The sequence below is a fragment of the Sciurus vulgaris genome (assembly GCF_902686455.1).
Source record: "Sciurus vulgaris genome assembly, chromosome: 1".
In the NCBI taxonomy this organism is placed as follows: domain Eukaryota; kingdom Metazoa; phylum Chordata; class Mammalia; order Rodentia; family Sciuridae; genus Sciurus; species Sciurus vulgaris.
The window spans coordinates 118,928,047-118,950,833 of NC_136461.1; the positions used below are offsets into that span (position 1 = coordinate 118,928,047).

Below are 22,787 nucleotides of genomic sequence, written 5' to 3' on the forward strand. Positions count from 1 at the left end.
TGGCTTATCTCACTTAGCATGATATTCTCCAATTTCATCCATTTGCCTGCAAATGCCATAATTTTATCATTCTTCATGGTGGAGTAATATTCCATTGTATATATATGCCACAGTTTCTTTATCCATTCATCAACTGAAGGGCATCTAGGTTGGTTCCACAATCTGGCTATGGTAATTGAGCAGCTATGAACATTGATGTGGCTGAATCTCTGTAGTAAGCTGATTTTAAGTTGTTTGAGTATAGGCCAAGGAGTAGGATAGCTGGGTCAAATGGTGGTTCTATTCCAAGAATTCTGAGGAATCTCCATACTGCTTTCCAGAGTGGCTGCACTAATTTGCAACCCCACCAGCAATGTATGAGTGTACCTTTTTCCCCACATCCTCGCCAACACCTGTTGTTGCTTATGTTCTTGATAATTGCCATTCTAATTGGGGTGAGATGAAATCTTAGGGTAGTTTTGATTTGCATTTCTCTTATTACTAGAGATGTTGAACATTTTTCCATATGTTTGTTGATTGCTTGTACATCTTCTTCTGTGAAGTGTCTGTTCATTTCCTAGCCCATTTGTTGATGGGATTATTTGTATTCTTGGTGTAGAGTTTTTTGAGTTCTTTCTTTCTTTTTTTTTTTTTTTTCATGATCAAATAAGTCTTTATTGTCACATTTAACTGCTTTGTCAGATATACAATGTAGATTTCAGTATGGCATAAAAAATAAAAATATTTTCCTGAATGTCAAAATCTGAACAGAGGAGATGGCAATGGCACTTGAAAATAAAAATGAAATTCATACTGGTGCTGAAGCTGCTAGTAGGTAGCTGATAAAAACAGGAACGCATCTGCAGTGAAGTGATCTGCAACATTTCAATCCAATGGCAGTGGCATAAGGCCAGCAAAACCAGGACAGCAGTTAATATGTAGACCCCACAGAGTGTACATCCAAAGAATGGCAGTTTCAGCATTTCATTTTAAAGTCCGTATTATATTGTCTAATTTAGTTTTAGAACCGGAGCTCAGCGAGTAAACATCTATCCTATAAAATGAAACTACTCTCTTGGAATGGAATTTAAGTCTCTCTAACAACTTTCTTATTCTTACAGGTTTTAACTAGTCCAAAGCAAAGGCAGTTTAGCTCCCAGTATTAACTTCATGGGCTGAAGTCCTCATAAACAGTGGGTCTTGCCATTTCCAAACCAGGCGCCCAATGTAATTCATGAATGTCTTAGTGGTTTCACACATTTTGGGCAAAACTAGAAAACAGGCAGTAATTAAATAAAAATATAAGTGCATCCCAACAGTTTCTACACATTCCACAATTATCCCCCAAGTGGCAACTTAAAGTATGTTATTCAGATTTAAAATGAATCTTTATTTACCAAGATTCCCAAAGAGTTTATTAAATGTCTTTCCTCCGCAAATAAAACTAACACTAGGATTTGTCAGAAGATCTAAATGAGTTATATCCTTTACATGTGAACTCAGCTAAATCCTGTGTCTGGAATCTGTTCGTCATAAAACTCAGGTCTGGTAAAGAACTCCTTTTTGTGATCCACTGCTGTGTATCCTTCCTCTACGACTCCAGAACAGAGACCATAATGTGCTAGTGCAACACAGCAGTCACTGTCATTCACCAAAAAAAAAATGATCAACATTTTATGACATACTTATTTGGATGATTACTTACTGGTAGTTAGTATTTCTACCTTTTTTTTTTAAAGGCAACCATTTTAAGTGACAATACATATCAGGCTAGTAGAAAAAAGTTGAAACAAAGCCCTCTCTTTCGATCTCACAAAGTCATGCAGACAAGAGAAGGTATATCCAATTTGTTCCAATCAGGCTTCTTGGAATTAGCAAAATTTCTTTTCTGGCAAAGATGAATTTGGCTCATGATAGAAAGAAGTTCTTTGAAGGCTGCTGCTGCTAAACTTGTTTCCCTCTGAAAAAGTAAATTTCAAGGCATGATAGTGCAAGAAGTAAGTTTTTGATTTATTAGAACATTTATAGACTAATTGTGCTTAGTCTCTAATTTCCAATTTAAAGAACAGAAACTATACTGATAAGTTTTGCTTTGCCTAAATTTACCAGTACATCCATGAATCGCACCAGAATTAGGACAATTTGATTATCTGAATGATTCTCTCATGAAACCTGCACACTGCATCGAAGGTGAGGACCTACGGCAGAGGCTCCTACAAGTCCTGCACACGAGGACTCTCCTCTAGTGAGCCACAACTATCTGGTAAAGCCGTTCTGTGCCCAGATTGAGTCCTCAACAAACTCAATAAGCAATTAAGAAAAACAGTGCTAAGTGGAGAGTTTCTTTTGTTTAGTTAAATCTGGGAGGTCTGAGTGTTCCTGGGATCCTCATCGGGATGTGTCATGGGTCGTGAATCCTTCGAATATGAGTATTCACTATTAGAGGGCTCTGTAGGGTCAATCAAATTTTCATAATCACTGTCGTCTGATTCTTCACCACTGTCTCCAGCTGCTCTTTGGGAAGGAAGAAGGTCTGCAACACTTCCAGGGTACTTCAGTCCGGCACTGGTGGAAGCATAATTAGAAGAGCCCACGGCTTGAGGTCGCGGCATAAAGACACTCCTTTCCATGCGTGAATGGCTCAGAGTACTCTCTTGATGGTTTGGGTGAAAGTCGGAATAAGGAGGAGGAGGGTCAGCGGGTTCCACATCTGCAAGTGCACTTCTGCCTTCGGCTGCAAACCCGGAAGAGGGCCTCCGAGGACTGAACGCAGGCTCCACACCCTCAGATGGCATCTGTCTGCTAAACACTGCCTGCTGCAGTCTTCTTTCTTGTTCCTTTTCATTCTTCCTCTGAGTGATTTGTCTTCTTAATTTGTTCACTTCTGCCTGACAAGATTCAACAACTCGCTCACTCTTTTCTACATCTGCACACACTGCCTGTACTTTCTCCTGAAGTGCATTATAAACCTGATAAATGGCCCTGATGTCTTTCATCACTCCATCCTTGTCAAAAAAGTCAGTACCATGTTCTTTAATAACTTTGGCATAACTCTGAGAAGTATTTGGCACTGAAGACACTTTGTACTCTTGTTGGCTAGTATTGCCTAGATTGGGGATAGCAAGTGATATTCTTTGATTATACCTGCGATTTGGTCTAAAGAGAACATACTCTAAAGCGTGAGTGGAATTGTTGGCAGTGGAGATGAAGCTCTCCCAGCAAAAATCCTTCGTGGTCCGCGTTGCTGTTGGCGCTGTGGAAACACACAGCGCTGAAGGTGTAACCCGAAATGGAAGCCGCCATGATGGAAATCTCCAACTCCCCAGGGCGTCATGCCCCGGGAGGGCGCAGGGCCTTCCGGCCGCCCGCCCCTCTTGAGTTCTTTCTATATTCTGGAAATTAGTGCTGTATCTGAAGTATGAGTGGCAAAGATATTCTCCCACTCCGTAGGCTCTCTCTTCGACAATTAGTTTTAATGTTGTAGTTTATGGTCAATGTAGTAGAGTCACTTGTAGAATTCTTGGAAGACTTAAATTGTAAAACAAATCAAAATCACCCATAGGCTTTCCACCTGCAGACACCCACCAGTAAACTAAATTCTTTCTTTCTTTCTTTTTTTTTCTGCCCTGTTGGAGTCTAACACGGATGCACCCCATGTCCTCTCTGAACACTGAGAAAACACTTGTAAGGTTCCGCACGCGCTGTTTCAAATTCCTTCTTCATTGAAACAGATTGTGAGACAAGTTGGTTGTGAAACCCAATGAAGTGAGCGGCAGCCTCGGGACTCCTCCCATCCCACCCAAGGCTCTTTGCAGCTGCAGCAGCTAAGAGCGAGAGCACAGTCCAGCAGAAGAGCCAAAGTCAGGAAGTCAGGGCAGCAGGAGTCGGGCAGCTGCCTGCACGGGACCTGGGACTTGGGTGGCAACCCCGCCCAAGCGGAGCAAGTGGAGGCTGCTGGGGACGGGGCGCGGAAGGGCGTCTTGGGATGGGCGGAGCCCACAGGATTCCCACACTCGGCGACATGGGGCGCGTCCTGTTCCTGCTGTCGTGGCTGCTCCCGCAGGTTTGGGGAAATTCTGAGGGTGAGTGGAACCAGGGCGCCCGGGTACTCGCCCTCGAGGGCGGAGAGAGGGAGCGGGTTTAGGACTGACGGAGGCGCTGGCGTGAGGACTGGTCTCTGGCCAGAGGCTGGAGCGCACGGATCCACCAGAGACCCAGAGGCTCTGGCACACAGTCCCTCAGGATTCGCACACACAGTCCCTCTTTTTTGGAGTCATTTGCTGCTGTTGCTTCCTTCCTTCTCAGTGCTCTCTGCTCTGTTGGCCCCTCGCCGTGCTCATTCAGTGTTCATTGCCTCCAGTTCTGGGAAGGAGTTTCCTCTTCCGCTGCCTCCAGATCTCATCCTTCGCTAATAGCAGCTGGTGGCGCACAGATGGCTTGGCGTGGTTGGGTGAGCTGCAGACGCACAGATGGAGCAATGCGTCGGACAAGATCGACTCTGTGAAGCCCTGGGCTCAGGGCACCTTCAGCAGCCAGCAGTGTGACCAACTGCAGTATATATTTCGGGGTTATCGAAACAGCTTCACCAGGGATGTACAGGAATTCGCCAAAATGCTGTCTTTAGAGTGTAAGTTGAGGGAATGGGATTCTGGGCAGGCACCCCTGGTGAGAGAAAGGACACGGAAGCCCCACTGGGAAACTGGGAATTTCAGTGTATGTGATTCTGTGCTTTCTCCACCTCTGTGGACTTCCACTTCTGCCTGCAGATGCCCCGGTTCCTGAGCGCTCAAAATACCCTTTTTCCTGCCTGCTTCAGGCCACCCACTGTTATTTCCTTACACTGTGGGTCCCCAATGTAACTCTCATAGCAATCTCTTTTCCTTCATCCCTTTCAGTCTTTTAATCCTTCCTTGATTTCTATGCATTTCTCTCCACAGATCCCATTGAGCTCCAGCTGTCTGCTGGGTGTGAAGTGTATCCTGGGAACGTCTCAGAAAAATTTTTCCACATAGCGTATCAAGGAGACTATATCCTGAGTTTCCATGGAACTGCTTGGGAACCTGCCCCTCAGGCCCCTCCTAGGCTAGATTCAGTCATCAAAGTGCTGAACCAGGATCAAGGGACAAGGGAAACAGTGCAGTGGCTGCTCAGTGACATCTGTCCCCAATTAGTAAATGGCATCCTGGAGACAGGGAAGTCAGAACTGGAGAAGCAAGGTCAGCCTGCTGTCCTCACCCCCTACTGTTCACCTAGGCTCCATCTAGGGTTTGCCATCCAGGCTTTGCCTTCCTCTCCCTCTCTGTTTCTGGCGCTACTGGATATTGAACTCAGGGGCCCTTGACCTCTGAGTCACATCCCCAGCTCTATATTGTATTGTACATAGAGACAGTCTCACTGAGTTGCATAACACCTCGCTTTTGCTGAGATTGGCTTTGAATTTGCAATCTTCATGCATTCATGCCTCTGCCTTCAGAACACCAGGGATTACAGGTGGTGCCACTGCACCTGGTTGGTTTGCTTTCCTTTAAGCATCAGAGACAGAGCAAGACAAAAGAAGGGATGGATAAGGTGTGAGGGTATTTGTTCATATCACCCCCTGTCACTGAGTACCTGTTGGGTTCCATGAGTTGAATTAAATCAACCCTGTGGGTTAGAATTGCTTCAGACAATTTCTGAAACATGCTGTGTGCTCCAGCTGAGCTCAGGGTGTTAGAATAGGGAGGTGAGGCATTTAAGGGCTTTGGGATCAGGGGAGAGGGAGATGGGTGAGACAAAGGGATCAAAGCTCCCTGGGACTTCATCTCCAGAAGTGACTTATGGGGAGCATGAACCTGGGAGGCAGCCTGGAACCCCTGATGCAGGGTTCTCACCTGAAGGTTTCCTTATTTTTTTGTTGGATACAGTGAAGCCCGAGGCCTGGCTGTCCAGGGGCCTCAGTCCTGGACCTGACCATCTGCTGCTGGTGTGTCATGTGTCTGGATTCTACCCACAGCCAGTGTGGGTGATGTGGATGCGGGGTGAGCAGGAGCAGCAGGGCACTCAGAGAGGTGACTTCTTGCCCAACGCTGATGGGACGTGGTATCTCCAGGCAACCCTGGATGTGGCAGCTGGGGAGGCAGCTGGCCTGGCCTGCAGAGTGAAGCACAGCAGTCTAGGAGGGCAGGATCTTGTCCTCTTCTGGGGTGAGAAATGCTGGGGCCCAGCTGGAGAAGGTGGGGAGGCGGTGCTCAAGAATAGAGGGAGGGACTGGGAAGGATGGGGTTGCCACATCCAGTTGCACACATGAGGCCACCAAGTAGGAGGAAGAGAAGGATGAGATTCCAGATACTGAAAGCAGGAAACTAGAGACTGGAAACTAAAATAGGAGTGAGATCAGGTGTTTTAAATATAAGAAGAAGTGGGATTGATAATCTCAGAGTTCTGGAAGTTGATGGTAAATAAAGAATCCCTGGAAGATTCATTCCCCATCAGGGCGGGGACCAACCTTTAGAATGACAGGTTAACAAGGATAGCTATGGTTTATTGAGTGCTTCCTGGGTGGGGCTGGCCACTCTGCATCCAGTGTTTTACCTCAGCATCATCACTCTTTAAATCAAGTACTGTTACTCTTGTTTTTACAAATGAAGAAATTGGGGTTAAGATAATTTCATTGCCCAGAATCTCATAGAAGTTAGAAGAGCTGGATATATACTCAGGGCTGCCTGGCTACAAAGCTTCAGGTGGATGCTACATTTTTGTATGCTAAAGTGAACTGAATTAGGGATGGCCAGACCTTGAAAGAAGGTGGGGAGTCTAAACTTCTGAGTAATAGAAGTTGGTGCTTTAAATTGGTGGTGTTGTTGGTGGTAAATAAGCAGCAGCTGGCCTCTTACATGTGCGAGACCAGGGAACTTGATACAGGGAGGGGTCCTGTGCTGACACACATCCTGTGTTCCCCCATGCAGATGGGAGCCACACCTCTGTGGGCCTGATCATCCTGGCAGTACTGACATGCCTGGTGTCCCTCTTTATGTTCATTCTAGCCTTAATCTGGATTAGGAAACGCCGGTAAGTCTCTTCTTCCATCTGCTCCTTCCCTCATTCTTTCTTTCCTCCAATCCCTGTTCCCTTTTTTCTAATGGTGTCTCCCTTTCTATTCTCTCCAAGCTCCTATGAAGACATCCTGTGAGTCTCCTGGCCACCTGCCCTCTGGAGGTTAAGTCCCCAAGTTCCCAGGCCTGTAGTCCTTTCCTGCTCAGTTCCTGAGTGACCTTGGAGAAGTAAAAAAAAAAAAAAAAAAAAAAAAAAAAAAAAATTACCACACCTTTTAACATTTATCTAACAGTTTAAGTTGGTTTTCCTTCTTCTACAAGTTTATAAGCCCAAGTGATTCTGTACAAACAGGAGTGTAAACTCCCGTGTTTACCTGCTGGCAATGAGGAGAGGTAGGGGCTGTGGTGGAAGTGTATGTGTTGGTCACTGAGTGATGGAATCTGTCCTGAGCTGGAAAGCACATATCCTGTGCAAAGGTGGCAGCTGCAGTGGCCTGTTGTCAAGCATAAAGTCAAACTCTGGCTTGGTTGTAATCTACATTTCTCAAGAAAACTGGAAATCTGGAATTTTATGTGACATGTCTGATTTCAAGTGTTAACATGGGGGCTGTGGTTGTGGCTCAGTGGTAGAGTGCTTGCCTAGCATGTGTGAGGCACTGGCTTCGATTCTCAGCACCACACAGAAATAAGTAAATTAAAGGTTCATTGACCACTAAAAATATTTAAAAAATGTTAACATGATTTTGCAGAATATTCTGTGTGACATCCCAAATGAACATTGCTGACTAATAACATCTCAGGTGCTCCTAGTTTGTGTCTCTTTTATGAAAACTTTGGAATATCAGAAATAGATCTGTATACAAGGGAATTACACTGTGTATTAGATAACATCATTGCAAAGAATGGACAAGCTGACTCTCTGGCTAGAACATAATTTTAGAAATCATAGTATAAATATAAATAGTTTCACATATGCTAGTTTTGGAACTTTTGGAAAAAATATAATATGTATATATAGTTTTTTACCACAATAAGTACTCAGAAACTAGAGGGTAAAATTTACATATGTTAAAAACACAGAATGTATGACAACAGATGTCATGAACCAAATGTAGACTGGGTAAAATGTGTATTGCAAATGACTCATCCTGCCAGTTAATATTATTAATGATATTTCTTACAAATCTATAAAAATGTAATACTCTAAATAGTACCTAGACATACTAAATTAGGATAACTAATGAAGAGAAAATCCAAACCAGCTAATATACATAATAAAGGATGATGATTCTCATTAATAATCATGGAATAAAATCAATGTATTAATGAGATATTCATTTTGACATCAGTTTGTTAGCAATGAAGGTGGATAATATGCCATTTTTTATTTTTATTTTTTTAGATGTTAACAGACCTTATTTTATTATTTATGTGTGATGCAGAGAATGAAACCCAGTGCCTCACACATGCTAGGCAAACACTCTGCCACTGAGCCACAACCCCAGCTCCAGTATGTCATTTTTTAAACAACCTTTTGGAGAAAAATATCTTTACATGAAAAATTCTCTGACCTCTCAATTTGGGAATCATATTGCAACATTTTATTAAAATAAAAGTACCAGAATTTGAGGACCTATGGCCAATGCATGGTGCAGCTCTTAATGTATCATATGTAAGTGTGCATGTATTTTATAGTTGTAAAATACTGAAAATAGAAATTAATTTGAACTAGGTGCAGTTTTTTAAAGCAGAAACAGCCCCAATAACAGGAACTTAAAATATTTTAAAAGTCTCTCTCTCTTTCACATAATAGCTGTTCAGAGGTAGGCACTCAAAGGCTAGTTCCACAGAGTGCTGATAGAGATGCAGGCTTCTCCAAGCTTATTTCTGTGTTAGAACCCTTGTGCTGCTCTTTGGTGAGAAATAGTCACAAGAGCACATCTACCTGCAAGAGAGGTTGGTCATAACGTATCTAGCCCAGAACTAGATTTTGTAACTATTACATTTGGGGAAGCAACAACAGTCACTTTTACAGGCAAAGTATAGAACAATGTGCAGTCACTGAAGGAATGAGTTAGATCTTTTAAATTTGACTTGCAGGAATTACAATTACGAAGTTTAAAATTTTCTCTTAATTTCTTTTGTTTATCAACAAGAATTACATGTGGTTAATATCTATCTGAATATGTTTAAAAGAACACTTAAAAATAAAAATGTAGTAGATGTGGTGGCATATGCCTTTGATCTCAGCTTGGGAGGCTGAAGCTGGAGGATTATAAGTTTGAGGTCAGCCTATACAATTTAGCAAGAACTTGTCTCAAAACAACAACAACAACAACAAAAGGCAGTGCATGCTGGGAATTCAACTAGTGATAAGAGTACCCTGGTTTAGATCCCCAGGCCAAAAAAGAAAAAAGGTAAAATATGTGTCCTGGGGCATTTGGCAGATTTTTTAATGGCACATATAATATTTGTGTATTTAGCCATTGATGGCATCTTAGTGTGATGCAGTGCAATAAATAATGTTAATGATAATTAATATTACATATTATGAAATTACAAAGACAACAGATGGCATATAAATCCATATGCCTCCCTATGATTTTATAAAAGTTTAACTCTTAGTCATCACCTCAAATAACAGGTAAGAGCTTAACCCATCGGTAACAATAGCTAAAAGATTACTACCATTGCACATCTTCCTGACTCTTGATATCTAACTTGTTGAAGACCGTTAGGGGAGTTCCCCACCTCAGTGTACAGGGATACATTGATTTGTTGCTAGCTCCTCTGATCAGTGTTCTGACTCCGTTGCTCTAACATCTATTGATCAGCCAGACATGGTGGTGCACATCTGCAATCCCAGAGACTGGGGAGACTGAAGCAGGAGAATCTCAAGTTCAACACTAGCCTGGGCAACTTAGTGATGCCCTATCTTAACATAAAAAGGGTTGAAGATGTAACTCAACCCTTGGTAGAGAGTTCCTGTGTTTGATCCCCAGTACTGAACAAAACAAACAAACAAACAAAAATAACAACCAAAAAAACTTAATTGCAAGTCACTCAAGAGTTTTTAAAGATGGAGAAATATCAGGAGAAGCATCATTTTTTGTTTAGCTGCCATTTTCTTTCTGTCTTTTGTTTTTCAAATTATTTTGATCTAGGAAAACCAAAAACAACATTTTACCCCCAAATGCATACTGGCTTGCTGAATCTGGAAAGATTTCCGAGGTTCATTTGCAGCAAGTGTTTGCAATGTAAATTTGGTTTAAACAATGTCTTGAGAAATTTTTAGATAGGTTGTTAACTACAAATTCAGTTTCTATAATGTACATAAATTTTGGTGGCCTGTTTTTTTCAAGAGACTTAATTATTCTATCAAAAGTGATGATTTTTTTGTGATAAATTCATCAAATATACCTTTATTAGTCCTCTAATATCTGTGGGATCTGTAGTTATGTCACTTTCCTCAATTTAGACACTGATAAATGATGGGATTCTTTTTGTTTTCACAGATCACTTAGGCTAGATGTTGATCAATTTTATTAATTTTTCCTTTGGTCTTTGTATTGATATTATTTTTCTATTTACTTTGAATTTAACTTACTGTTTTCTTAGCTTTTAAAGATACAAGCTGAAGTTATTGATCTGAGATTGTTATTTCTAATGTAGGCATGTTAGCACAACAAATTTCTCTTGAAACACTGCCTTTTGTTGTTGATTTGTAAGAGTTCATCATATACTTTAGATACTAGGGATTTATATAGTTTTTACTTCTTTGCACATCTGGCTCTTTTTGATTGTGTGCCAGACATTGTTGATTTACCTTATTAGATAGTGAATATTTATGTATTTTGGGTTACAATTTAATAATGGATCATTAGAAGCTTGCTTTTAAGCATTGTTTGTGAACATGCCCTGTCAAAAATTCAGGTGTTGCAAATATGATGGTAAGAAGTGGGCCTTTAAGAGATAATTAGGCCATGTGAACTTCTCTCTTAGGAATGAGATTCAGGCCCTTATATAAGAGGCTGCATCCAACATTTGGTTATCTCACTTTTCTGCTCTTATGCTATGTGAAGACACAGAGTTCTTCTCCAGAGGATGTGACCTTCACCAGACAACTGAATCTGCTAGTGCCTTGATCTTAAACTTCCCAGCTTCCAGAAACAGTGATGAGATAAATTTCTGTTCTTTATAAGCTATCCTACCCATTCTGTAGTATTTTGTTATGGCAGCACAAATGGATTAAGGAGACAGGATTAGAGCAGACTTTAACCTAGAATTAATTTTTTTTTAACACTAGGTGGGCTGTCTCTTGTGAAATATAACCTCTTTGACCTCTGTTAACTTCCAACCTGTGTCTTACCAAGGGATTTCCAATCTTCACATCATCTTCCACTCTGGACTGAAGCTGGTTCTTCTTCAAGCAGGAAGCTGTAGTAATGGATTCACCTTTTTTGTCCCTCCTCTCTTAGAGATTACTGACACATACTGCTTGATATCCAGTGCCTAAAAATTGTTTTTCTTATAGATTGTCTGCTTTTTTAAAAAATTGTGTCAGGCCAGAGTGTAAATCTGGGTTTTGTTTTCAAGTCTTCCTTGATAGAGGAAGTCTGCTCATGTGACCTTTGGGAGGCAGAAGACTGTCCTTTCCAGGGCTGGTTAACTCCTAAATATAGCAAATGACTACCTTTTGAATACAACTTTCCTATTCAAAACAACTAATCCAAAGCATATATCCTAAATTCTTATTTAACACTCATATATCAAGCCAATATTTCTTCTGCTTTGGATCACCATAGAGTCAGGTACTAAATAAAGAGAGGCCACTCCTATAGATCAAATCCTGCTGAAACCATTCAGAATAGCCAATCCTTAACTGTTTACCTAGACTTGCTTTCCCCAATAAAAGCTGTCACCCATGGTTTCCCCTTATTCCTTCTGTCTCCTAAATGACCTTTGTACCACCGTATGTGGCCCTGCATGACCCCTTCTTAAGGAAACTGTAAGGATTCACTCTTGGTTGCCGGTGGCTGTTGACTTACCATACTTGATTAAATTATATCCCAGATTCAAATTAAAACATCCTGAGAGTCATGTCTGCAGTTCTTCACCTAGGCCCATCCCCTCTCTGCCTTTCAACATTTTTAAATTCCCTGTTCCATGCATTCGTTACACAAAATACCCATGCTGTTTTCTCTTTCTTCACTAACTTGTTCATACAGTTACATGAGAGAATCTGTATAGAATTTTTCATGTTACCTAATGCTAACAAGATGAAGACTGAATGGGTGAAGGGGACTGGGTCTTTCTGTTGAAAGAGGAGTATAAAAGGCATGGCATATTGACGATAATGCTAACCGAGGGGTGAACACCTGTCCAGGGGCTCTGAGAGGACAGTGCTTCATCTTCTGGATTAATCGTCACCTGAAGACTTTTAAAGTGCTTTCAAAAGTAACAGTGGTGCCTAGTGTTCAAGAGGACAGGGTTGGGCCACTTTAGTGTATATTACCACTAAATTCTGAAAATTTTTGATACCACAGAATCTATCATTATGCTAGTGAAATCCAGCAATTTTTTATGTGGCATTCAAAAATGCTGAAAGTAAAGATGAAATTGTAGTAGTCTTATGGACAACATAATGCCTGTTTCTAGACTTTAAATATCGTATAGTTTTATTGTTAGCCAAAATGATATTGGGTCCATTTAGACTCAGGGCATATGTAAGAAGGGTAGATCTGAATCTTTATCTATCTTGAATTAAAATTTAAAAATCAGTAGCATTTCCAACCATGAGTAGATTATATCCGGACAGCTGCTCCCTTCTGGTGGCAGTGTAGACTTTCAGCTGGAATTTCTGTAAACATTCCCATCAGCAAGTGCTCCTCTGCTGCCATCTAGAAGAGGTACCATTTTGTGGCCATAGATGTTGATTGACTCCTACTCTGAATGAGGTCATACAATTTTAGGCAGGACCGTAACATTAGAAAAATGTTGGAGGTGATTGAGATTATAAATCTGGGTGAAGACGGGTGAATTTTTCTTTAAAGAGCCAGATAGGAAATATTTTGGGCTATATGATCCTTGTTGCAGTATACTGCTCAGCTCTGCTTTATAGCACAAAAGCAGTTATAGACAGTATGTAAATGAATGAACACGTGTTCACATTTGGATGCTGAAATTTGAATTTTCTATTTTATTTATTCATTTTTCTAGTGCTGGAGATTGAACCCAGGATCTCGCTCATGCTAGGAAAGTGCTCTATCTCTGAGCTAATACTCCCAGTCCACAACATTTTAAAAATACAAAAGCCATCTTTATCTTAAGGCAATTACAAAAAGGTAGTTAGCTGGATTGGAACCTATTTGATGTATTAGGGCAACTATTTGACAGTTGTAACTGTCCAGTGTACAGAAGATTCAGAATCAAGAGGATAAATAATGCTCTCAGTATATCCTTTTTGGGGGTAGAAATTCCCAAGGATTTGTGATTGCTCTGGGCTGTGGTGGTTAGACAGTAGTCATAGGGAGCTGAGTCTCTCTGGTTGGACGGTAGAGTCATAGGGAGCTGAGTCCCCTTGAGAAAGACTTGAGAGCCTTTCTCATTATTTTGGTATTAAGTTTAAGATTAAGTAAGGATTAATATTCTTTTTTTTTAATCAGTAAATAAAAATCAGTCAGGTCAGCAGAGAGAAATATTTCAGACAATATTGAAAAGACAAATCATGCTTTATAAAAGGATTTTTTTAAAACAAGAAAAATGTATTATTCCTTTATGAAGTTGTGTGAAAATTTCTTCGAGATATATATCAAGTTGTTGAGTTTCTGGGTCTTGGCTATGTGTTCAACTAGACTGCTGTCCTCTCTACATTCCTGAAAACAGTGCAAGAGTCCTTCTAGATTCCCATTTCTCCATGACTTGGGACACTATCCTGCAGTTTAATTTATTTCTAGAAGAATGCATTATATTCACTGTTGCTTTACTTTTTATTTTCCTGGGAAATAAGGCTTTGAATATCTCCTCATGTGCCTGTTAACTTGTTTTACGATTCTTCTTTAAATTGACTGTTACTATCTTTTACCAATTTTTCCTCTAATAATTGCTTTCTTCTTGATTTACTGGAATTCATTCTATATTTTATATTCATATAAAATTTATATTATGAATATAAATTATGAATATAAATTATGAATATAAATTATGAATATAAATTATGAATATAAATTTAAATTTATATTCATATAAAATTTATATTATGTAAATTTTATATAAAACATTTTACATAAAAATTTGAAATCACAGATATTTGCTTCTTTTCATCTTCTACCAATTGACTTTGTTCATTATGACTTTGTTCATTATGTTTTTCTGTCCTTCATTGACTAGAATATCTTACTTTGTTGTAATCACATTTATAATTTGTTTGAACCTATGTTTGGTCCTTTTGAACTTTATTTACAAAGTCCTTTCTTATCATTAGGCACATCCATTCTCATACGTTTTCCTTTTTTTTTTTTTTTTTTTTGTGTTGCTGGGGATTGAACCCAGGGCCTTGTGCTTGCAAGACAAGCACTCTACCAACTGAGCTATCTCCCCAGCCCCATTCCCATACATTTTCTTCTAAATTTTTATAATTTTTCATATTATATGTAGATGTTTAGTACATCTAGAATCTATGCTTAGGTGAAGCGTTTGGAGGGCTTTCAGCTTCACACAAATCTATATGTGAGCCAGCTTGCATTAGTGGTTTACCAAAGTTTCATTTCTTGCTCAGGTATGACGTGGTTTACTGTGGCTCTGCTGCAGGCTAAAGCTTGAGTTTGGGTCTGCTCCACATAGCTTCTTCATTCCACGGTCCAGGTCAAGGAGATCTGATGTAGGACATGCCCGATCCTGAGGAAGAGAGAAACAAGAGAGGCTGAAATATGCAATCATCCACAGTTTCTACTTGGACATGCATGGCATGTGCCATGACTCCTCACATTTTTTTCCTAAAGTCAGGTGGCCAAGCCTAACACGTTCACATTCACCTCTTATGGATGGGAGCAGAGAAAGAGGAGGAGTAAATGTTTACAAACAATGCCATCTAGCAAATTCTCTTGGACATATCTGTGTGTGTGTGTGTGTGTGTGTGTGTGTGTGTACACATACATACATGTATATGAATATATACATAAACATATAAATAATCTATTATAAATATACATTACTATGGCTTTAATATCTTTTGTTTGGTAAGAAAATTTCTCTTGCCCCTTGGTTTTATTTCTAAAAATTGACTTAAGTTTCCATGCATTTTTATTCTTGCATATAAATAGCTTATCAATTTCGATCATATGGCTAATTTTATTGGTAGGTTGATAATGAACTTTGCTTGTATGTATTACATTACCCCATTTTATTATGCTATAGAGATGCATGCAGTGACCAATGCCAGAAAACTTTTTGAATACCCCTCTTTTCTTTTACCTTTTAACATCTAGATTGTCATCAAACTTTATAAATTATACATCACATATTTTTCCTCTCTCTTCTTTCCTTCTCTATGGCTACTTCCTTAGTTGGGTCTTCATTATTTGCTATCTGTCTATAACTCCATATCTAGTTTTGTTCACATTTATCCCATTACTCACACTGCTGCCAGAGTAATATTTCTAAAATAAAAATCAGAATATTTTAAATCCAATTAGCATTTCCTTGATGATCTATGATGTTGAACATTATGTATTTATTACTCACATGTATTTTCCGTATAAAATGCCTATTTATATATTTTGACAATTCATTTATTTTTGGTACAGGGATTGAACTTAAGGGTGCTTAGCCACTGAGCCACACCGCAGCCCTTTCTGTTGAAAAATTTTAAATTTTGAAACAGGGTCTTGCTAAGTCACTTAGGTTGCTATGGCTGGCTTTGAACTTGTGATCCTCCTGTCTTAGCCTCCTGGGTCACTTGGAATACAGGCATGCGTCCTCATGCCCAGCTTGACCATTTTGAAATTAAAAAATTTCCATGTCATTTTCATTTAAAATTTAATAGCATGGAGTTTTTCATCTTATGCTTTTGACTTGTGCTGAATATGTAATTATCTTATTTCAAATTTATAATATTATTTATTTGAATACTTTTTTCTTGCTTATTCTTGCATAAATTTATCTCCTTTGTTGATTTTTTTTTTCTCAAAGAACCAACTTTTGGCCTTATTGGTTGTCTTTGTTTTCAGTTGTATTGACTTCTTCTCTTCTTTATGGTTCCCTGGTATTAATCCTTTGTTCTTTAGTTTTCAGTTTCTCTTTGTTTCACTAAAAACATTTTTAAAGAAAATTTCCTTGAAATACTACTTCATGCAAAAATAAGCGAACTACAAGGGAGATTTTAACAAAATTCTTACTATTATTAGTTAAGTACAGCTGCCAGAGAAATCTGTCTCAATATAAAAGATTTGAGCAACAAAATAAAATTATTGACTTGCTAGAACTGTATGGAATTCTGCATCCCAAAGATATACAGTACAAGTGTACCTCTCACAGGTTTAATATGTAATGTTTTTATTGTTAACCAGCATCCTTATTGTAAGTTTTCAACACTCCTTCTTTGACTTATGAATTCCCTAGAAATAGGCTTTTTAAACCAAATATGTGAAGATTGGGAATTTATCTTTTTGGTATTAACTTTTAAATTACTGATGCTGTGGTTGCGGGATATAAATGGGGTCTGTGCCATGCCTCCCATCTTTGAAATTTCCTGGGATTTGCTTTGTTATCTAGAATGGAGTCTATTTATATCACTCAAGTGTGCTTGCGAAGAACATGTACTCCTTAATGGATGGAGAATTCTATGTATGCCCACAAGACTAATATTTTTAATTGTGGGGTTAAAAAATTTCATATCCATGTTGATTTTTGTCGGTTGAGCTTGTTGTTAATGGTGTGATTTGTGAAAAATTCTTCCTGTAATTTAAAAATTTTTACATTAAATTTTTGGAGTTTATTTCATTAGGTATACACATATTTAAAATTTTAGGATTCAATCATGTATGCTAGGATTTACTTCTGGGCTTTTTATTTGGTTCTCTTCATCTTTATGTCTGTCTTTATGCCAGTCCCACTCTTTCTTTAGTTCTGCAATATGTTTTGAAATCAAGGAGGGTGAGGCTTCCAGCTTTGTGTTTTTTTCTTAAGATTGTTTTGACTATTTGGGGCCCTTTGTGATTCCATATGGAATTTAGGATGGGAGATCATAATGGTTTTATTTAGGTAAGGTCATTGGGCCTACTTTGGGAAATATTTTCTCAGAAGAGGATTTGCTCTTGTCTTCTTGCCTCTTCAGAGGTTTAGTTTCAGCACGATGGTTTAGGACTTAGCTCTCCCTTCCTTGCTGTTTCAGGGATGACTGTGTCTCTAGCAGATCTCCTAGGGGACTTCATTGAGGGCGTCCATGCCTTCTTTTCATTTTGCACCTCCAGACTGGCTCCCTGAAACTCTCAGCTGCTGGCTGCTCTATTTTCTGCTGTTTTTTCCTTAGTGTTCTACTGTTATGTCTTGAACTCTATGCCCTGAAGCCTGAGTCTCTGGTGCCCCTGTTGCTGTCCGGATCTCTCCTCTGCTGTAGCAGCCTCCAGGCTCAGCTCCTTTGTGTTTTCATTTGCTCCTTAGTTGTGTTTGTGTGTTTGCTTTTTAAAAAAATATTTTTAGTTGTAGATGGACAAAATACCTTTATTTATTTATTTGTATATGGTGCTAAGGATGGAACCCAGTGCCTCACCGAGCTAGGCAAGTGCTCTACCACCGAGCTACAACCCCAGCCCTCTGTGTTTGCTTTTGAAGGAGTGTGGCTGGAGATCTCCCATTTTGAGTCAAACAGAACCCCAGAGAACGTGGCCCTGCTGTGTTGTTTGTGCAGTAGGAACTCCTAGGCTCCTGACAGAAAAACAGAATCCTAGATTCCAGAGTTTTAAACATAACTGCACTTTAAAACACCCTTGCTACCCAGCAGGAGATAATTATAAGGAAAGTCAGATCAGTTATAGATGAAATAAGAAAACTGTAATTTTCTTTACAATCTGGCTGCAGTTGAAACACAAACAATTTTCTGACTGGGATGTGAAAAAAGGTGTAAGATATTCACTCTCCTGGCAATGCCAAAATACAAACAAAAACAAAAACAAAAACAAAACAAAACCCTTAAGATGTTATAAAACTCAAACTTGTCCATGAAACTGAAGAGTGGTCGATGCAAAAATCAGAGAAGGAGGTCAATAGGAAGTGACAGATTCTAGACGCACAGGTGGAGGAGAAAGCTTGCCAAAGACTGACAAAGAGGTACTGGCAATACTGGTGGCAGGGTGGGAGAATGAGTGTAGAAGCCTCCCAAATGCAGCAAAAATGCACTTGACCTCACAGGGCATGATGGTGCATGCCTGTGATCTCAGTGGCTCAGGAAGAGGAGGCAGAATTCCGTTTGAGACCATACTGCACAACTTAGCTAGGCCCTAAGCATCTTGGTGAGTCCCCGTCTCAACATAAAAAATAAAAAAGGGCTGGGGATGTTGTTCAGTGGTTAAGGACCCCTGGGTTCAATTCCCGGTACACCCTTGTCCCCAGTGTACTTGACCTGCTAATTCTCACAAAGAACAGTAACGGCGGGGCTAAAAAGTAGGGAAAACAAAACAAAACAAAACAAAAAAAACCTCCAATTTTATTTATTGTTGAGGTGCTTGGAAATGAGGGGCTCTTCTACTACTGATTCAAAATGTGAAACTGGGTGCTAACCCACACCAGGCTCCAGGATCACACATTGACAAATCGAGGAAATTAGACTTGGGCAGTAACAGCTGTGGTATTGGGAGGAAAGGCTAACCAGGGGTGAGTTCAAGCTTAAACATTGCTTCCTTGTCCATGATTAATTAGATATTTGGTGAAATCCAAATGATCTCCTCTCTGCTTCAGAAATGATACAGAGAGAAGAGATTGTGTAAGTTTGGTAAGAAAAACAAGGCAAAAGAGTTTCATAACAGTCTTCATGATTATCTATATACAGAAGATCTCTGACTTACCATGATTTGACTTAACAATATTTCACCTTTACAATGGTGTGAAAATGATACACATTCAGAAGGAGCTGTACTTTGAATTTTGGTCTTTTCTCAGGCTATTGATATGCAGCACAGTGCTCTATTTAGACTCTGGGCAGCTGCTGCGGGCCAGTTCCCAGTCAGCCACATGGCCACAGGGTGAGCAGCCCAAACTCTGCAGTGTACTGCGTTGCTAAACTGGAAGTTCAGTAGGTTTGGTGGATTGACTGCATTCTTGACTTAAGATGTTTTCAACTGTGATGGGTTGATTGGGTTGTAAGCTCATCCTAAATTGCATTAGCATCCAAATTGCACATCATTGGTGATATTTGGTACACCAGGAAATATTTATAAAACATGTGGAATATAACATACAAAATCAACAGATCAAACAGTCATAGACCCCAGGCATTAGAACTACCTATAAGTGATTTTAAAAGTATTATAATACACTCAAAATTTATAAGCAAAAGAGTAACAAACAGGTAAATATGGGTAATCTCATAAAATGAAAGGAAACCAAACCAAACCAAACCAAACAAAAAACCCAACCTAATAGAATGAATCTGAAAACCAAAACTATAGCAGATGACCTTAACAACAGAATAAACACTGCGAAGAAAGAATCAGGGATCTTGAAGGAAGGTCAATAGAAATTATTCAAAAGAAAACAGAGAAAAAATGCTGACAGATTAAAACATCATCTATGACTTGTGTTATAATAATTGACTAGAAATTCAACCCAGGGGTGTTCTACTACTGAGCTACATCCACAGGCTTCCATTTTATTTATTTATTTTTGTTTTGAAACAAAGTCTCTCTAAATTGCTGAAGTTGACTTTGAACTCATGATCTTCCTGCCTCAGCCTCCTGAGCCTCCTAATTGCTGGGATTACAGGTGTGTGCCACTGTGCCCAACCAGAAATGATACTTTTTGAAATAATGACTAAATTTTTCCCAAAGTCATTGAAAGCTATCAATTCAAAAATCCCAGTGAGGGATGGGAAGTAGCTCAGCAGAGTGGAGCCCTTGCCCAGTATGTAGGAGGCCCCAGGTCCTCCCAGCACTCCACCTACAACACTAACAGCAAGCACACAACTCCTCCCAGCAAACCGCAAAGACCCCCAAATCCTAGTGAATCCCAAGCAGAATAAATACAAAAAAAACCAAACAAACAAAAAAAAAACCCAAAAAACAAAAAACTATATCACAGAGTGTCAGAGTCAAACTGCTGGAAACCAAAGACAAAGGAAAACCCTAGAAGCAGCCGTGAAGACAGAGCACATCCATGGGGACTTGGCTGTTGGCTTTTCATCAGAAATGAAGTCCAGCACGTAATGGAGGTGATGAAAACTTTAATGTGCTGAGACCCAACAAAGAGAAGCAAACCGTCTATTAGAATTACACATCCATCAAAGTATCTTTTAAAAATAAAGTGAAATAAAGACATTTTATGATGAAGGAAAGCTGAGGGGATTTGTTGCTAGCAGACTTACTGAAAAATGCTACAGGGTGCCCAGGACCTAGTACCCGAGGGGCTGAGGAGGGGCATCTGCAAGTGTAAGGCCACCTGAGCAACTTACCCAGACCTGCCCCGAATAAAAAAGGTCTGGGCGCACACTTCAGAGGTAGCCTGCTTGTCCAGCATGTGCAAGGCCCGGATTCAGTCACCAGTACAGACAGAAGCAAAGAACTGCTCAAGGGAGCCCTTCAGGGTAACGAGGGTACAAGTTGTAAACTCAGAAATACAAGGAAGAATGGAAAGAACTGGTAATATTAAATGAGTAGAATTTTTGTAATGATAAAGCAATTCATATAGAAGACATAAAAATCCCAAATGTTAACGAACCTAATAACAAAAGTTTTTGAATTCATAATGAAAAGAGCAATAGAAACAAAGGGAGAAATGATTAAATCAAGATCATGGTTGGAGGTTTTTTTTTTTTTTTTTTTTAACATAACTTCTTTCAGCAATTGACAGAATAAATAAAATCAGTGAGGAATAGAGAAGATTTGAATAATAATATCAACCAACGTGACCCAATATACACCTGTTAGACATTTACCTGACCAAATTCTTTTTTTATTTGTTCTTTTTAGGTGTACATGACCATAGGATGCATTTTGACATATTATACATACACGGAGTATGACTTATTCTAATTAGCATCCCACTCTTGTGGTTGTACATGATGTGGAGTTACCCTGGTTGTGTTCATATGTGAACATAGGAAAGTCATGTCTGATTCATCCTACTGTCTTTCCTGTTCCCATCCTCCCTCCCTTCCCTTCATTCCTCTTTGTCTAAACCAATAAATTTCTATTCTTCCTTCCCTCCCTGCTTATCGTGTTTCAGTGTCCATATGTTTCCTTCCAACACATATGGAAGATTCTTTGTGGCAGGCTACATATTGGACCATAAAAGAAGTTTCAATTAATACGGAAGAATTGAGATCACTGAGTATGCTTTCCACACGAGGGAAATAAACTTGAAATCAATATGAAATCGAGAAAATATTCAGAATATTTGAGATGTAAACAGCACCTTGAAAAGACTAATAAAATTGATGTGTCCCCAGGAAGCTGGGCACAGTGACACATGACTGTGTGCACAACTACTGGGGAGGTGGTGGTAGGAAGATTACAGGTTCTAGGCCAGCAGGGCAACTTAGTGAGACTCTGCCTCAAACAAGGAAATGAATAAATGAATAAATAAATAAAAAATAAAAAGAACTGGGAATGCAACTCAGTGGTAAAGCAACCCTGTGTTGAATTTCCAGTACCTTAAAAAGTGTCAAGAAAAAAAAGAAAAAAAAATCATCAAATAACCAGTATTAATAATAAAAGAAAAGATACTACCACAGAATCTATTATTAAAAGAATAACCTGAGAATTCAATGAAAATATGGTAATACATTTGATAATATAAATTAAATAAAAAAAATCCTTACAGAACACAACTTTACTGAAACTGAGACAAGAAGAAAGTGAGCATCTGAACTGCTCCTTGGTAATTTGCTATTAAAACAGTAAATATTAAATACATAGTAAATCAAATAAAGTAAAATTAAATAATACTATTACATATATATTTTTAAAAGCCTGCCATGTCCTGACTCAGAAAGCTTAGTGAATTCTATCAAACATTTAAAGGAGGAAGAAAAATACAATCTTATGTAAAATCTTTGTAAAAACAGAGATGGTAGTAGTCCACATTTGCTTTATGAGGTCAGGCTATTCCTAACATTGATACCTTACAATGGAATTATAACAAAAAATTACAGATCAATATTTCTCATAAATTTAGATATAAAAATTCTTAACAAAACTTAATAAAATCTAGTAATGTGAGATTGATTCCCAAGTATTTTATTTTTTTTTGAGGCTATTGTGAATGGGGTTGTTTTCCTAATTTCTCTTTCTGAAGATTCATCACTTATGTATAAAAATGCATTGGATTTATGAGCATTGATCTTGTAACCTGCTACTTTACTGAATTCACTTATGAATTCTAAAAGTTTTCTGGTGGAATTTCCAGGTTCCTCTAAATATATAATCATGTCATCAGTGAACAGGGATAGTTTTTGGCACCCCATACCCCTCAAAAACCATTACTGTGATTATATCATTTTAGGGAAAAGTAGATCTCACAGGATACACATCATTTGGAAGGTAATGTTTGGATTTAGTAAATTATAGA

The 22,787-nt window shown here is 39.1% G+C and overlaps 3 protein-coding genes across 3 annotated transcripts in view; 2 read left to right on the plus strand and 1 right to left on the minus strand.

The window, feature by feature from the left end:
* Positions 1 to 22,787, plus strand: part of LOC306638900 (antigen-presenting glycoprotein CD1d-like) — a 78,861-nt gene that overhangs the window by 25,844 nt on the left and 30,230 nt on the right. The gene's annotated exons all lie outside the window — the stretch shown is intronic.
* LOC306654321 (BRISC complex subunit Abraxas 2-like) lies at positions 636 to 3,539 on the minus strand (the record flags this gene model as incomplete). The annotated part of the gene is made up of 2 exons (XM_079127736.1): positions 636 to 3,232; positions 3,536 to 3,539. The coding sequence occupies 2 exons, from the start codon at positions 3,537 to 3,539 to the stop codon at positions 2,334 to 2,336; spliced, it is 903 nt and encodes a 300-aa protein (XP_078983862.1). The 3' UTR covers positions 636 to 2,333.
* LOC306638920 (antigen-presenting glycoprotein CD1d-like) lies at positions 3,959 to 12,312 on the plus strand. The gene is made up of 7 exons (XM_079102374.1): positions 3,959 to 4,061; positions 4,340 to 4,606; positions 4,917 to 5,195; positions 5,883 to 6,161; positions 6,924 to 7,026; positions 7,126 to 8,861; positions 12,250 to 12,312. Exons 1-6 carry the CDS (start codon positions 3,965 to 3,967, stop codon positions 7,145 to 7,147), a joined length of 1,047 nt encoding a protein of 348 aa, XP_078958500.1. The 5' UTR covers positions 3,959 to 3,964; the 3' UTR covers positions 7,148 to 8,861; positions 12,250 to 12,312.

What these genes read in the sequence shown, in the direction of transcription:
- LOC306638920 (XM_079102374.1), top strand. Translation starts at nt 3,965, where the DNA reads ATGGGCGGAGCCCACAGGATTCCCACACTCGGCGACATGGGGCGCGTC. An exon ending in GGTTTGGGGAAATTCTGAGG is followed by an intron (nt 4,062 to 4,339) that starts GTGAGTGGAACC and finishes CATTGCCTCCAG; the next exon opens with TTCTGGGAAGGAGTTTCCTC. An exon ending in GGATCTTGTCCTCTTCTGGG is followed by an intron (nt 6,162 to 6,923) that starts GTGAGAAATGCT and finishes TCCCCCATGCAG; the next exon opens with ATGGGAGCCACACCTCTGTG.